The 14,828-nt window shown below is 45.9% G+C and overlaps 1 protein-coding gene across 2 annotated transcripts in view; it reads right to left on the bottom strand.

Annotated features, from left to right (window-relative positions):
- The window catches only part of AIDA (axin interactor, dorsalization associated), a 56,237-nt gene extending 42,930 nt beyond the window's left edge, over window positions 1-13,307 (bottom strand). Inside the window, exon 1 of one of the 2 annotated variants that reach the window (XM_067564913.1) lies at window positions 12,863-13,307. In XM_067564913.1, coding sequence (XP_067421014.1) covers window positions 12,863-12,972 — 110 coding nt within the window. In that variant the 5' untranslated portion in view covers window positions 12,973-13,307. The remainder of the gene's footprint in view (window positions 1-12,862) is intronic. The other variant, XM_067564914.1, reaches the window with a different exon arrangement.
- Between the last annotated feature and the right edge of the window lie 1,521 nt (window positions 13,308-14,828).

Below are 14,828 nucleotides of genomic sequence, written 5' to 3'. Positions count from 1 at the left end.
ACAGTCCAAATAATTTGCTTAACATGAAGCAGGAGCAAAATTGAACTTCATTTGGGGATACTCTGGAGGGATCTCAAAGCAGTACCTTATCTAATGAAGGTGGTCTCTTGGACAGGTTTCATTGTACTTTAAGTATCAGGAATTAAAACTAGTTTATCATAAAAATAAAAAAAGACTGTCAGACTTCAGTGCAGATACAATTGTATATCCTCTCAGAATACACTATCAGGAATTAGGAGACCAGAGTTCTACTTTTGACTTGACCACTGACTGACACACTGGGTAAGTCATTTAACCTCTCTGGACCTCAGTTTCCCCATTTATCAAGCAGGGGTAGTAAAGCACTTTAACCCTTGGTTGAAAAGCACCAAGTGATAGATATGCATTTGATTTAATCATATTTTAACATACAATTTGGATATTGTTTAAAATACTAATTTTCTTGATAAAACTGGTAGAGGAAGGCTCATAAAAGCCAATGCCACCTGCTAATGGGCAAGAAAGCATAAACATGGCTATCCACTATCATAAAGCATGAAAGTAATGGAATTTAATTAAGCCAAGGAAGAAAAATAGCAAAAAGCACTGTTACTTGTATAGATGAGAATTTCCAGGAATCTGGGGTGTTGGTAGTCCATCACTGATGATAACAGTGTCACAATTCTCATCTATGGCTACACGACTCAAGTCCAAATCCTGATGCAAACATACCTATTATGTTTAATGATGTAGCTCTGTGGCACCTTTCATGTGCAGCCTGGAGATGATTTCATCGATCCCACTCAAAACAGTTACATGCTGATCTTGTCAGAGACCGCCAGTGAGTATCTTCTGAGCCATTTGCTAGAGTTCTTTGAGAATGATACAAGCCCACCGGAGACTGCTCTTCAGGTTCTCGCTGAAGTGTTTATACAGACAACAACTTTTTTTTTTTTTTTTTTTGCCCCGCCTTAGCTCCCCATACAAGATCTGTTTTGGGAGACAGTGGTCTTCCATTCTGATGTGTCCAGTCCACCTAAGTTGTGCTCTAAATAGCATTTTCTCAATGTTGGTTGTGTTTTGCGCTCTCAAGGACCTTCATATTGGTCACCCTGTCCTGCCAGCAAATGCTCATTATTGAGTAGAGGGAATGCATATAAAACTGCTCAAGCTGTTTAATGTGCTGTCTATAAGGAGAGATGTTAGAATCACTGCCCTGTAGATCTTCAATTGGGTGGAGAGAAATATGTTGGTTAAGGACTTTTGTTCAGAGTTAGCCAAGGATCTGGCTGGCTTTACTGATTCTGGAGGCAATTTCCTTATCAAGGTAACCATCACTCAATATGTGCTGCCCAGATACTTGACCTGATCATCCAAGGCATACAGCTGAAAAAGGTGGAAGATGGCTGGTGCATCCGAATGAGATGCTGGATGAAACAAGACCTCTGTCTTACTGAGGCTGATGGGGAGGCCAAAGAGCTGGGATGCTTCAGAAAACCGATCGATGACCTGAAGGCAGTCATGTCTATGGGCCATCAAGGTGCAGTCATCTGCAAAAAGTGCCTGACAAGAAGTCTCTCCAGCATCTTAGTCTTAGGATTGAGTCTTTGAAGATCAAAGAGGGAGCTATCGAGTCAGTAGCAGATGTATATCTGCTGATCCAAGTCTCTTGTGGCATGGCTGAGGACATAGGCAAAGAAATTGAACAGCACTGGAGCAAGTATGTAGCCTTGCTTCACTCCATTCGAGATTTCAAATGCATCAGAAGAGTCACTACTACAGAGCACTTGCATTGTCATGTGGTCATGGAACAGATGAATGATTTGTATGACTCTTCTTGCGCAACCTTGTTTATGTAGAACAGCCCAAAGACCCACTCTGCTGACCATCTCAAAAGCTTCGGTCAAGTTGATGAAGACTGCATACAGGTCCATGTTCTGTTCTAAACATCTATCCTGAACCTGCCTTATGACAAAAATCATGTCCATAGCATTATGACCTGGTCTGAAACCACACTGCACTTCTGGTATATTCTGCTCAGATATGCTTGCAATGAGTCTGTTCAGTAGAATGTGAGCTAGTATTTTCCCTGCTATACTGAGGAAAAAATGCCTCTGTAGTTTCTGCGGTCAGCTTTGCTACCTTTGTTTTTTTAAACAGTGATACAATAACATCTTTGAAGTCTTGTGGCATTTCTTCTTCCTCCCAAATGCTACTCAAGATGTTGTAAAACACCTCAATAGACTTTGGGCCTGCTACTTTGTACAGTTCTGCTGGAATACCATCTTTTCCAGAAACTTTGCCAGAGTTCAATTGTTTGATTGCTTTCATGACCTCTTCAACTGATGGATAGGGATAGAGATCCTCATCCATGGGTTTCTTGGGTAATTGATCACACACTGATTGACTGTGGATGGTCTATTGAGTACACTATTGAAATGTTCAGCTCATCTCTAAGATTCCTCCTGGTCTCCAATGAGGGTTATGCTACCTGCCCACTTCAGGGGAACTGTGCCCGATTTAGATGGTCCGTAGACTGCTTTGAGAGAGTCATAGAACATCTTTGCGTTGTTCGTATCAGCTGCATAAGTTCAGCATTGTGTGTTCCTGCATTCTCCTTGGGTCAAACTGAGTCTTGTTCTACAGGTATCTTTAAGAAAGATGGAAGTGAGATCATTCTGCCATTCAAACAAAAAACTTTCTGCTTGTCATTTAGGAGTTTGGAAATCTCGTTGTCGTCATTAAGTCAGTCCTAGTGTGACCTTTACTTTGTCCCCAGCACAGATTTAGCTGGGTCAATAATCACATCTTTGAACTGGTTTCATTTTTCTGTTGGGTTGCCAATGATTGGTGGTCATGAAAAAAGCTTGTCAAGTGACTGCTGAAACTGCACCTGATAGTTGATGTGCTTGAGCTTTGCTATGTTGAAGGCTATTCCGTTGAGCTTGAGGCACTTGTTCTGTGAAGGGGCCATATGCAGGTTGAGCACCGTTCTTACCAACCTGTCCAGCATTCTGCACCCCGCATGGCTTTGGTAATTCTGACATCACAGATGTTTCATTAGTCGGTGATAATATAGTTGATCAGATGTCATTCTTTGGACCATGGGTGCATCACATCCATGCCGTTTTTATTTATCATTTTGCCTAAAGATGGTGTTGGTGATCAACAGACTATGTTCTGCACATTTACCCAACAGCAGGATTATTGGTGTTCATTTTCCCCACTCCATGTAATCCTACCGCACCTCTTCAGATACTGCTGTCTCTATCAACTCTAGCACTGAAGTCTCCTAGCAGGATGAGCTTGTCATATACTGGCGTTGATCAAATGATGGAGTCCAAGTCAGAGAAGAACTACTCCCTGCTTTCCTCTGTGCTGGTCAGTGTAGGTGCATAGGCACTGATGGCAGTGACATGTCATAAAGGATTCAGGAGGAATCAAAGTTTCATGAGCCATTCATTCTGGCCAACAGGGAGGTCAGGAAGTTGTTTCAGGAAAGGTGTTAGTTATAAATTCAACTCCATGAAAAGCAGAGGATGAAGACAGGATCCCTTTCCAAAAGAAAGTGTAGTCACCTCCTGGTTCACTGATGGAACCTTCTCCAGCCAGTCTAGTCTCACTCAGTGCTGCAATATCAATATTGTAGCAAACAAGTTCTCTGAAGACAAGAGGTGTTCTTGTCTCAGGACTTTGTGCACCACTTCCATCCATAAAAGAGTGTGGATATTCTATGCTCCTAGAATGAGTCTTTTCTTCATTGTTTTTCAACTTCTGTAGGATGATCTGCCAGATGCAATAGTCTGGCCAGATGTAATGGGCAGAATCTTTGGGCACCTTTTCTAGACCCCTCCCTGAAAAAGGGTGAGCAGTGCTATTCTAAAAAGGGCTGCTCAATCACCTAAGATACTGCTGAACTTCTCCACTGCCCCGGGGACAGAGTTGAACGACCACTAGTCCTAAGACCGCCTACGTACAGGATTGTGACTACAACTTCCAGGGGTCATCTCCACCCGTCACTATGCCACTATCGCCACAGGGCTTAGACTAATGATATGTTAATGATGATGAGATTTGATAAGACGATAATAGGATGAGTTTTGAGAACCTGGATGGGAAATTTTGAGAGAGAAAGCCATTGCACAGGAGCAGTCCCACTCTCTCAGACGCAGAAGCCGGATTCCAGTGGCACAAAAGATCATTAAGGCTGGGGACTTCCTTAGCTGCAGTGGGCGAGCAGGGCATCTTCAGTGTCTTGTCATGCTCTCTGTGCTCCATAGCACACTGCTGCACCACCTTCATGGTGCTTGATTTCCTTCAAATTTATTTCCTATGCCCAGTCCACCGGAAAAGTCTTTGCATGCTAGAGAAAGGCAACTTCCCTAACTCGCCAAGGGTAAAAGCTGTATTGGGGATATTAGGACATATTAGGACTTGACTCTTTGAGCGAGGGAGCACATTTTGAACTTATTCCCCCTCCAGTTTTGTGAGTGGCATTTCTAAATTTCCTTTGTTTTTAGTTTACCCCTCCTCCCTCAAAAAGTGAGAACATTTTGTTTGACCCCAAACAAGATGGTTTGGGAGGCAAGAGACATTTGTTTTCCTGGAAGGTGGGGAGGGAGTGGGAGGAGAAGAGACGACCCACAAAATATTTGTTTTGGATCAATACGAAAATTATTTTCCAGTTCAGCCAGCAAAATGAAAAAAAATCTATTATTCACATAGTTCTATTCATTAACCTTTGGAGAGAGGGAGTCATTATCTTAATGGTGTTTTTGTTTAACTTAATGCTTTTCTAATGTGGCTGTTTTTACATAATGTCACATATTAACAAGACACTTACTCCCTCTGTGGCTCAGTAAAATGGGACCAATGATACCTACCTTCCTTTATAAAGCACTGAGATCTAGGGATGAAAAATTCTGTAAGAGCTAAGTATTATGGCTGAACTGTTATTTTAAATCTTTTCTTAATTTAAAATAAGAGGTTAAATTCTTAATCCTGTTGGTCTAACATAGCAACTGATATCCCTCCATACGGATGGGGCAAGAGATATTAGAGCCTAGTTTTACGATTCTAACTTGGAAACAAGATGTATAAAAAAAGCTTTCAGAGGTAGTTTCGCCAAAGATCTATGGGAGAACAAGTAAACTCATTAAAAATTGACAAATTACTGACAAGGAGTTATTGGGATTGCATTCCAAGTGAACCTGAAACAGAATCACAAGCTCTCTTTTAAAAAAATCCAATATATCAGCACTTCTGAACTTTCTGTAGCAATATGATTACAGAACTGGGTATTTGAAACAGAAAGGAATCTCTCCCCACAACTGCTTGACTTTTCAGAATGATATTTAGGAAATCTTGGAAGAGAAAAATCTAGAGAAATTCAAAAGCTCATTCTTGATTCATCTGTCACATGCGTACTGTACTTGCAAGTAAAAAAGAATTTATTGGTACCAGATTCCAAAACCCTTATTTTTGTAAGTGTATTTTCCTCAGTGAGAAACCGAATATTGGAAAAGCAAAATCCAAGTTTTATGGTAAACAGCCATCCCTAAATGGGTTACAATTTAAAAATCGTATTTGGGAGGAAGACGGAAAATGGATGACTCAGGAAATTAGAACTGGGATGTAGTGACTTTCATTGTCCGTCCAAGCCTGGCTTAGGTCATTTGTGACCAAAAAAATTGCTAGCATTTGATAGCTGTTCAGCAGAGATAGTCTGATAATCTCAGTCAGATTTCCAGTGAATGTGTCTAACACAAAACCCCCTCCAGTTTATACCAAGACACTCTTATTGGTAATCTCAGAAAAAAATCCAAGGACTGAATGGGTCCTGGATCCTGAAATAGCTTCTCACTCCTAGACATGGTCCTTTCAGAACAGGGTTGAGATATACTGGCAGGACGGTGTGTGGAAGAAGCTTGTATTTCTGCTTATTGTATTGCTCCTGTTCTATCAATAAAGAGACTTGGGCTGTCAGTCTCCCATCCTTCACGAGCATTAACACACACGGAGCATAGCTGTACATTGAAAATTTGGTTTGTTATTCTTGGATTACCTTTAAAATTTTAACTGCCAAAAAGAAAGGAATATATCTCTAAGCCACATTTTCCTTCTTTGTCCCTATTTAGCATGTACTTTTCTGAATCAGGACCATAAGATTGGAGAGAAATTTGATGGAAGGTATTTAGAGTGCAAGTTTTTTGGGGTGGGGACTGACCTCCTCTGTGCAGCATTCAGTGCCCCAGTGGAGCTCTATAAATGAATAATGCAATGGTCAGATGCCAGACTTCAGCATTTGATGACAGCAAGAGCATTCCACTAGAAAAAACTAGGCACTTCCTCCACACACCAATGTTTGTTTTTAGAAGTTAATGTCATGCTCACGTAAGGGGTCAGACTGACAACATGTACAGTCGCAACACAGATTTTCCCAAGGCCTTGTCACCCAGAGGGGGCCACTTTCCAGCAGTCAGAAGATGGTTCCATATACATGGCCCACTGGTAAAATAAAAACAAAGGGAGGCAAATCAAGATTCCACAAACACGTGAATGTAAATGCTACAGAGGCAGAGTATTTATTTAAGGATAGCACCAGGGGTATAAACTAAAAGTGGTGGGACGAAATTTTTAAAAGGAACACACGTTTTCCCTTGTCGCATAACGGGGGAAGATTCCTGGCAGTTAGATTTATTTCACCAGGGAAATTTGAAAAAGCATTTGAAAATGTGCTCTAGGGAATGATTCTGCACTGAGAGATGGACTGATAGAAGCTAAAGATGGAAAAGACCTATTTGTTTAGTGATTCTACATCATATTTCAGCTCATGAGGAAGTTTTTGAATTAAGGTACAGCTCCTTTGTTACAAAGCACCTTCAGATCTTGCCATGGGGCGCTGCCCTCTAGCACACACCCTTCAGGTGCACTGCACTCCGTGCCCCTCAGGTTGTTTCCATCACTCAGACTAGATTGGTTCAAAACACATACCCCTTTCGTGGGGTCTGATTTATTAGGCCTTTTTACAAAGTGCAACTCTGTTAGTCACCCCAGTTCACACCCATTCCAAGTCCATAAAACAGACCTGGTCAGCTTTCTTGCCCCTGTTCGGAGGCCCCTTTAAAGAGTTGGGGTTGTACTCTAAATGATCATTCTCTTAAGCCAGGAATCCCCGGCTTTCCTTCCTGGAGCGACATGTAATTTAGGTCAGCTGTAGGGTCTTAGCAAACTTCTTTAGTTGCTTCCTTTTCCCCCAATTAGTCCTCAGGCTCAGAGAGTTTAGCACCAGCTCTCTCCTGCTGGTATGTCCCATGCTATAAGAGAGAAGGCAGCATACGTATTAGTTCCTCTTCTCTCAGCTTAACCATAATTGGTCAGGTGAGAGTGAAGCCTTGTGCCATCCCTTGTGCAACCATCAAAACCTTCCAAAATCTTAATGGACCATGCCAGGTGACTCGGGGTGGGCTGACCCCAGGCACCACCATCCATAGAAGATATCCCAGATCCTTAATCATTACACAAACATGTCACTGGAATAGGTGTTCATGGAGACGCTCCCTCAGGTTGGATTTGAGGGTGACGAGGGAGAATATACTCACAGCAGCACCAAACACATTAACCTCTTTTTTAAAAATGAAGCAAGCAAGGTGACTAGGGGCTTTAGTTGTTTGTTTTTTTTAAAAGCAAACTGGGAAATTAATGCCCTTCACAATCTGCAGCCACTTTCACAAACAGGTACTAAAGTTTTTTTTTAAATTTGTTTTAAAAACTAGCTCTAAACTATGCTGCAGGTAGAGGAAACCTAGTTTAATGCAATTAAAATGTGTGCTTTGTAGCAGCAGTCAGACACTCTCCGGCCCCGTCAAAGTTTCCCCAGGGGATGGGTCTAGGAGGAGACTAGCAACTGGTGCTGTAGGTAGTAACCACATGTTCTCTGCTGTTGGAGATTAAATGCAAGCAGGGATGGATTTGTACTGTATTGCAGTGGTTCTCAACCCATGGAACCCACCGCTGCCGAAAGTCCCTCCCCGCCGCCACTGCGAAACCCCATCACTGCAAGTCCCCTGCAAGTACTTGGGGGAAAAAAGGTTGAGAACCGCTGCTGTATTGGATACTGCTTAGTTGACATTTGCCTGTCTCGTCACGTCCTGAATGGAGACTCTACCTACAATCACCAAAGAGAGGAGCATCTGGGGGTTGGATTGGAAAGTAACAGTAAGCAAAGAGCCTAAGAAAGTGAAAGGAAACTAAACAACATTTTAAAGAGAATCCATGGGAAGAGCTACAATTTCTTTCCAGGGAGGAAGGAGAAAATTAAACAAATGCAGCTTCAGTGGCAACTGTTTTGATTCCCTATAAATAAAGCACCAAAACAACAGTCCAACATTTTTTCAGCTCCTTTAATCTGGCATCTCCCCATAATTTACACTATTGAATGAATCCAGCTTTACGGTGCTTGTAGAATGGGATAATGTATCTCTCACAAGATGCAGAAACAAAGGCACAGAGATTTGGTAACTTGCCACTGGAAACCTCATCTCCTAGTTCTGTGTCTTAAGCTCACAATCCTACAAATCAAAAACCCAGCAAGAGGCCATGTGACGTTGGAGCAGTTATTAAATTCTTATGGCACCTTTCAACTGGGGGAGGGAAAAAAATAGCATAGCCACTCGGCATAGGAGTATTATTCCCCCTTTTATAGATGAGGCAATGGAGGCAAAGTTAAGTTACAGGGCTTACTCAAGGTCACAAATGGCAGGACTAGAGCCCAGATCTACTGTCCCCATGCTGTGCTTTAACCAGTGTGGAAAAGCATTGTGCGCGCAGTAGTACTAACTGTAATGATTAAGGATAAGATTATGTTACCAATGTCACTGATTCCATGGCTTCCAGACACCTCAGTGACATTTTCTGCTTCAGCCCATGGGGCAACCTCAGAGTTCAGAGTGCAGCAGGGCTCAGGCTCTCATTCTCTCCCCGCACCCGTTATTTTTCATCAAAAACAAAAAACAAAACCAGGAACAGGTCACGGGCTTCCATGACTTTTTGTTTATTGCCCATGACCTGTCCCTTACTTTTAATAAAAACATTGACAAAAATCTTAACCTTACATTCTTTATAAATCATTAGTATCACCATAGCAGCTAGGCAGTACGCCACCCACAACAGGCAGCATTGGAGAACCACTGCTGTTGATTACAGAAGCATCAGCACAATCCCTTTTTCTATTTGTCAGAAATTTAAAGAAAGCAAGAAAGTAAATGTGTCTTGCCTCATACTCAAGTTCTCTTTATTTGAACTGCCCAGGGAAGAGTATTCCAAGGATAAGAGGTCTTTAACGGAGAAGGCCCTGATGAGAGTCCACAGGTCTTCCAGCCAATCTGAACTGCTGTGACGGTTCCAGAGGTGCTCACTCAGACCCATCCTTGTCCATTCAGGGCTCTACCAACACTTTGCATTGCTTTTGGAAGTGCAAGAAGTCAGTATGAAGACCTGAGCACATAGTCAGAGACTTGCAGGAGGCAAGCAGTTGTTTTGCACCATAAGAATGCCCATACTGGGTCAGACCAATGGACCATCTAACCCAGTATCCTGTCTTCTGACAGTGGCCAGTGCCAGATACTTCAGAGGGAATGAATAGAACAGGGCAATTTTAAGTGATCCATCTCTAGTTGTCCAGTCTCAGCTTCTGGCAGTTGAAGGCTTATGGACACCCAGAGCATGGGGCTGTGTCTAATCTAGAATTTATTTAATTCTTTTTTGAACCCACCAACAGCCCTAAAACCATGCTATGAGCTAGCTAGCACTCAGGAAGCCATTATGCAACACCAAACTTGCCAATGACCATCCCACCTCCAACCTCCACTTCCTGGGTAAATTCACGGATACCAATGGAGCTAGTTAATTTCAGCAACACCTAGCCAACTGCGACAATTTAGATAGACCCCTTTTAATCTGTCTTCAGACTAGGGTGTGACATGGCAACAGCATTAAACCATACTAAATTATCTCCCTAGGGCTAAAAACAGTGCTGCATAGCTATTTGGCACTGTTATTTATTAGCAGCCTCCATGGGAATGATCAAGAGATGCTACTAACCTGCCTGTGGTACCTAGAAGAAGTGAAGAGGGTCATGTTAAACTGGCTTTGCTCCTCTCTATGAAAGATCAGAGAATTGCAAAGGGACCCTCTTCCTCCTCATGAAAGGTCTCCTCTTGTGGGGTTCTGCAGGGTTCATCCCCATCAATTCTCTTATTCAAACACATAATTATATACTTTACAAACCAAGCAGTAGGAAGATAGGCACTCTCAGACCCTGCCCCCTCATGAAGTGACAGAGTGAAAAGCCTGGAGAAACCTTCACATAGGGAAACTGACAGGAAGTGAGATACCAACATCTACTGAGATGATCTGTTCTCCGATTGCCAAGATGATTCCAAAAACTTTCAGGTTATAGTTGACTCTTTTTCCCTTAAAGATGCCCATATAATTAGAAACACTCCCTCCCCCCTCCCCCCCCGTGAAGGAACTCTGCCCCTTTTCAAGTACTGCGCTAGCAACAGAGCTCTTTGCTTTCCTTCCCATCCCAAGATTTGATTATTGCAATGCACTGTCCTTATTCAGAAGGCCAACTGCAAACAAAACAGTTCAACTTTGTATCACCCCTCTTGCTAAGTGAAGAAAGTGGATGACAGCATAAAACATCAATGTTTTATGAGCTTCACTGACAACAAGCCCAATTTCAGATGAAATTCAAAGTCTTGGACTTTATCTTCCTAACTCATTTAGGGTTTTGATCAGGCTACCTTAGAAAACACCTCTTTTGCCATCCTTCTCTGAGAATACTATAAATGATGGAGCACAAGATTGAACCTGAAAGATTTTCTGAGCAAAAGGCCTCTTGGGAAATTCACCACCACATGATCAAGCTGAGCCCAAGATCTGCAACCTTCAGATCACAGTGCAAGAGTCTTCTCTTTTGGTAGGCATTTTCCTAACAACCAAGCTATGGTGCAGCCCAGCTAGTGGGCTCCTAGAATAAACTGTCCAGATACAGTTACTGTATGGAGTGTTTTAAAGTATAGGGCAAAAGAGAGGGGGAGCTTTTAGGGGCAGGATGAACTTGCCCAGCAAAGACCTCTCCAAGTATAAGGAATTAACTCACTGAAGAGTCCTTGTTCTCCACCCCTGCAGTCACCACTATCTAAGTCAGTGGTTCTCAACCTTTCCAGACTACTGTACCCCTTTCAGGAGTCTGATTTGTCTTGCGTACCCCAAGTTTCATCTCACTTAAAAATTGCTTGCTTACAAAAATCAGACAAAAATACAGAAGTGTCACAGCACACTATTGCTGAAAAATTGCTTACTTTCTTATTTCTACCATATAAATTATGAAATAAATCAATTGGAATATAAACATTGTACTTACATTTCAGCGTGATACTTGATTCGGTTTTCACTTGTGAGCCTTGCCTGTCGCTTGCCACCCCCTAATGCCGCCCCTGCACTTGCAATCCCCGGAAACCCATCCCATGAGTCCCCTGGGGGCTACAACCCCCAGGTTGAGAATCACGGACCTCAATGAGTTGGAGTACCCCCTGGAAGACTTCCAAATGCCCCTGGTTGAGAACCACTGACTTAGATCAATGGTGCATCAAAAGGTTGCTGATGGAACCAATGTTAACAGCCAGTTGAGTTTTTTGCATCAATAGGAGATCAACCATTGATGTCACTGCAGTCTGTTCTATACCCAGACAAAGGGATCAAAAAAGTCTACAGATTCAGAGTGTAGCTGGAATTGTTTCATAACTGCCTTGGTAACCTTCCTATCCACCTCCAAAAGGAAGTTAGAGATTGGGCAGTATTTGGCAAAGGCTACTGGTTTTTTGTTTGTGTTTTACACTCCCACTCCCCCCCCAATGATGATCAAAGGTCTAAACACTGCTGCTGTGCGTGTGCTTGGCAGCTTGCCCCCTTAAGAGATGCATTAACAACTACAGTCAGTGTTTGCCCCCATCCCCGGGTAGTTTCCTCTTCCTTTGTGAGGGAGCCTCCATCATACAAGTGGGGCAATGACTGGACTCTCTCTCCTGCCAAGTTAACAGTGGCTCATACCTGACAAGAGAAAGGGCTGTCCCACCCTGCTCCTTAAATAGGGGCTAGCCCCAGTGATGCCCCATCTGCTTCTCCCCCCCACCCTGGCATCCACATCTCACACTCAGCTATTGCTTCCAACAGCTGCACCGGGCCATCCTCAAATCCCAAACTCAGGTGTCCCCTTCAGTTGCCCACAGGCTGACATTCAAAGCAAATCAATAGCCTCCTTAACTGCCCCAGGTCCCCCTTGAGTCCCAACTCCACAGGCTAGACCCTTAACCCACCTCCCACCCCCCAAATCCCCCACATCACTCAGACTCTGTCCCCAGCAGCCATTCAACCTGACCACAGCCCCTCCTCCGGGCCCACCTCTGCCACAACGCCTGGGACAGACCAGCCACAAGTGCCAGCCCAAGAGGCAGCAGGTGAGGTGGGGACCCTGTTATTGCAAGAGCAGGGAGGGGCGCTGCTCAGGTGGGATCGGCCCCTCCGTCCCCGTCTCTCACAGGGCACCTGATTTCTTGGACTATGAGAGCCGAGCCGAGCCAAGCGCCCGCTTGGTTGGGGTGTACAGCACCTAGCACACCGGGGCCGGGCCCTACTGAGCCAGTCCCTTCTCCCTCCCCAATGGCCGCTCCCCACCCCTAGCCCATGCCGGCCCTTCCCCTCCCCCAAACGATGTCCCGCCGCCGCCGCCCCCCGCCCGGCTCCCAGCCTACATCCCAGCCCCCGCTGCCCCTCGAGTCCTGGCGCCCCTCCCTTCCCGCCGCCGCCCCGCACTCACATCTGATACTCGTCTATCGCCTCCACCAGCTGCCCCCACGAGTCGAAGTCCGTTCCCTTCCTGAAGCTGGCGCCCCAGCGCTGCAGGAGGCTCCGGGCCGCCTCCGACATGGCCCCCGCCCTAGGGCAGCCGGCTCAGCCCGGGGCCGGCCATCACACGGGCGGGCCGCTCCCTCCAGCCCAGCACCAGCCAGCCGCCGCCGCCGCCCAAGCCCATTTGCGGCTACAACCGAACCTGGCTGGCGGCAGCCTCCGAGCAGCCCCGCCCCTCTCCCCGCGAGCTAGCCTGCTAGCCTCCGCCTGCGTCACAGGGCCCGAGGTCACGTGGTCAACAGCCACTTTTGCGGCGGCTGGTGGGGCGGGCCCAAGTTGGATGTGATTGGCGGCTGCTGGTAGCAGGGTTCTTCTGCTCCGGGCTGCAGTGGAAGCTCCGTCCCCGTGCTCCTCTGACCAGTGCGGATCGAAGTGCCTAGTGCCAGGTGAGCGGCGGGTGCTCCCCCACGTCACCTGCAGCCTGAGTGGGGTTGGCCTACGCCTTTTAAGTAGTGCGAGCTTCCCCAGCTGCTCAGACCAAGGGTCGGGGTGTCCTGTGTATGTGATTAGGTGGCTGTTAATTGCTATTAGAGGGTGAGTCTTCTGGTAGCAAGAAAATCAATCCCCTCGCTTTCAACTTCTCTCTCTCCTCCTTCCCCTTTGTTTCCAGCCCTATAGTGAATGCATTTAATATCCCTCGCGTCACTCCCCCCGACTTCCCTCACTGGGGGTCTTTTTTCAAGCAGTGGTATATAGTCTCCTTCCCTGAGGCAGCTGTGCGTTCCTGCCGGTGTTTCGGTGACACACTAGTCTTTCACAGATCTTTGTACATTTTAGCTGTTAAAGGTCTCAGTCAATCAGACTGTCCCCATAGGCCGATACGATGGCTCCCCCAGGATGCCATGGGGAGCCAATACAACGTGCGGAGGATTCTTCACCTAAGTGATCGCTGAAGGGTGGGACTGACTGGGAGACCGAACTGAGCTGATCCTATGCGCTTCCTATCTGTAGTGGTAGAGAGGGAACGGTCCGGACTAGCCGGTGTGGATGAAGGTGTTGTCGAGTCTTGCTTGGAGCCATTGCAATTGTAAGGATAATAGGAGCCCTTCTGTGAGGAGGAGGGGTCCAGGCGTACATACCTGGTTGGTGCACTACTCGGGTATAAATAAGATGAACACAGGGACTAAGACTCGAACAGGGTGCCTGGGTAGATGTTTAGTGTGTGAATGGGTGCGTGCGGGGATTTCTGATTTTAATGGGGGTTACATTAGTAACGCGTAACCTGTTTGACGGGAGCAGCAGCTTAGAAAACAATGAGATCTGCCCTCATTTCCTTTGGACTGGCTGTGCGTTAGCTGTAACGGGAGGCTCAGGTCAGGACTTCAGCCTGTCATCAACTCTGTCTGCTAACAATGTGATTCCTCTGGGGCTGGTGTGGAGGGACCAGTCTGTAGCCGCTGCATCTCCTGTAGCCTAGAGCTGGCTCCACACGTCCTCGCTGCGGGTGAGGTAGCCGAGGAAGGACCCTTGTCCTGTCAGACCTATTGGGAGCTGCTGGGATGGTCCGGGGAAAGGCTGGTGACAGGACTTGTTCTCAGGGCAGCGTAAAGGGGATGTGTCAGCCAGCCACTCCGCCCATTCAGAGATCTCCCTACATACAGGTCTAGAGCCCATGGGGGCGGGGGGTGTTAGGAGGGAACAGCGGCCTCCACTCCACCACCTTCCTTGGGCTGGGGGAGAAGCCAGTCTCCACGCGCACCCCTTAGTTGCCGGAGATTGGGGGGAACAAGTTCTCTAGCCCAGCTGGCGGGGATCGATCCACCGGTCGTCCACAGGCGCTCAATGAGATCGGCTATCCGCTAGCTCTGCCTGCGTGGCACGGCCATTTTGCGCACGGACCGGCCTGGTGGGCGCCACACCGCGCAGGCGCAAAC

The sequence above is a fragment of the Emydura macquarii genome, unplaced genomic scaffold (genome assembly GCF_026122565.2).
Source record: "Emydura macquarii macquarii isolate MOO-44397 ecotype Brisbane River unplaced genomic scaffold, CSIRO-AGI_Emac_v2 contig_2676, whole genome shotgun sequence".
NCBI classification, from domain to species: Eukaryota; Metazoa; Chordata; order Testudines; family Chelidae; genus Emydura; species Emydura macquarii.
The sequence above is the reverse complement of the archived record's forward strand: the minus strand, read 5'-3'. Positions and strand labels throughout refer to the sequence as shown.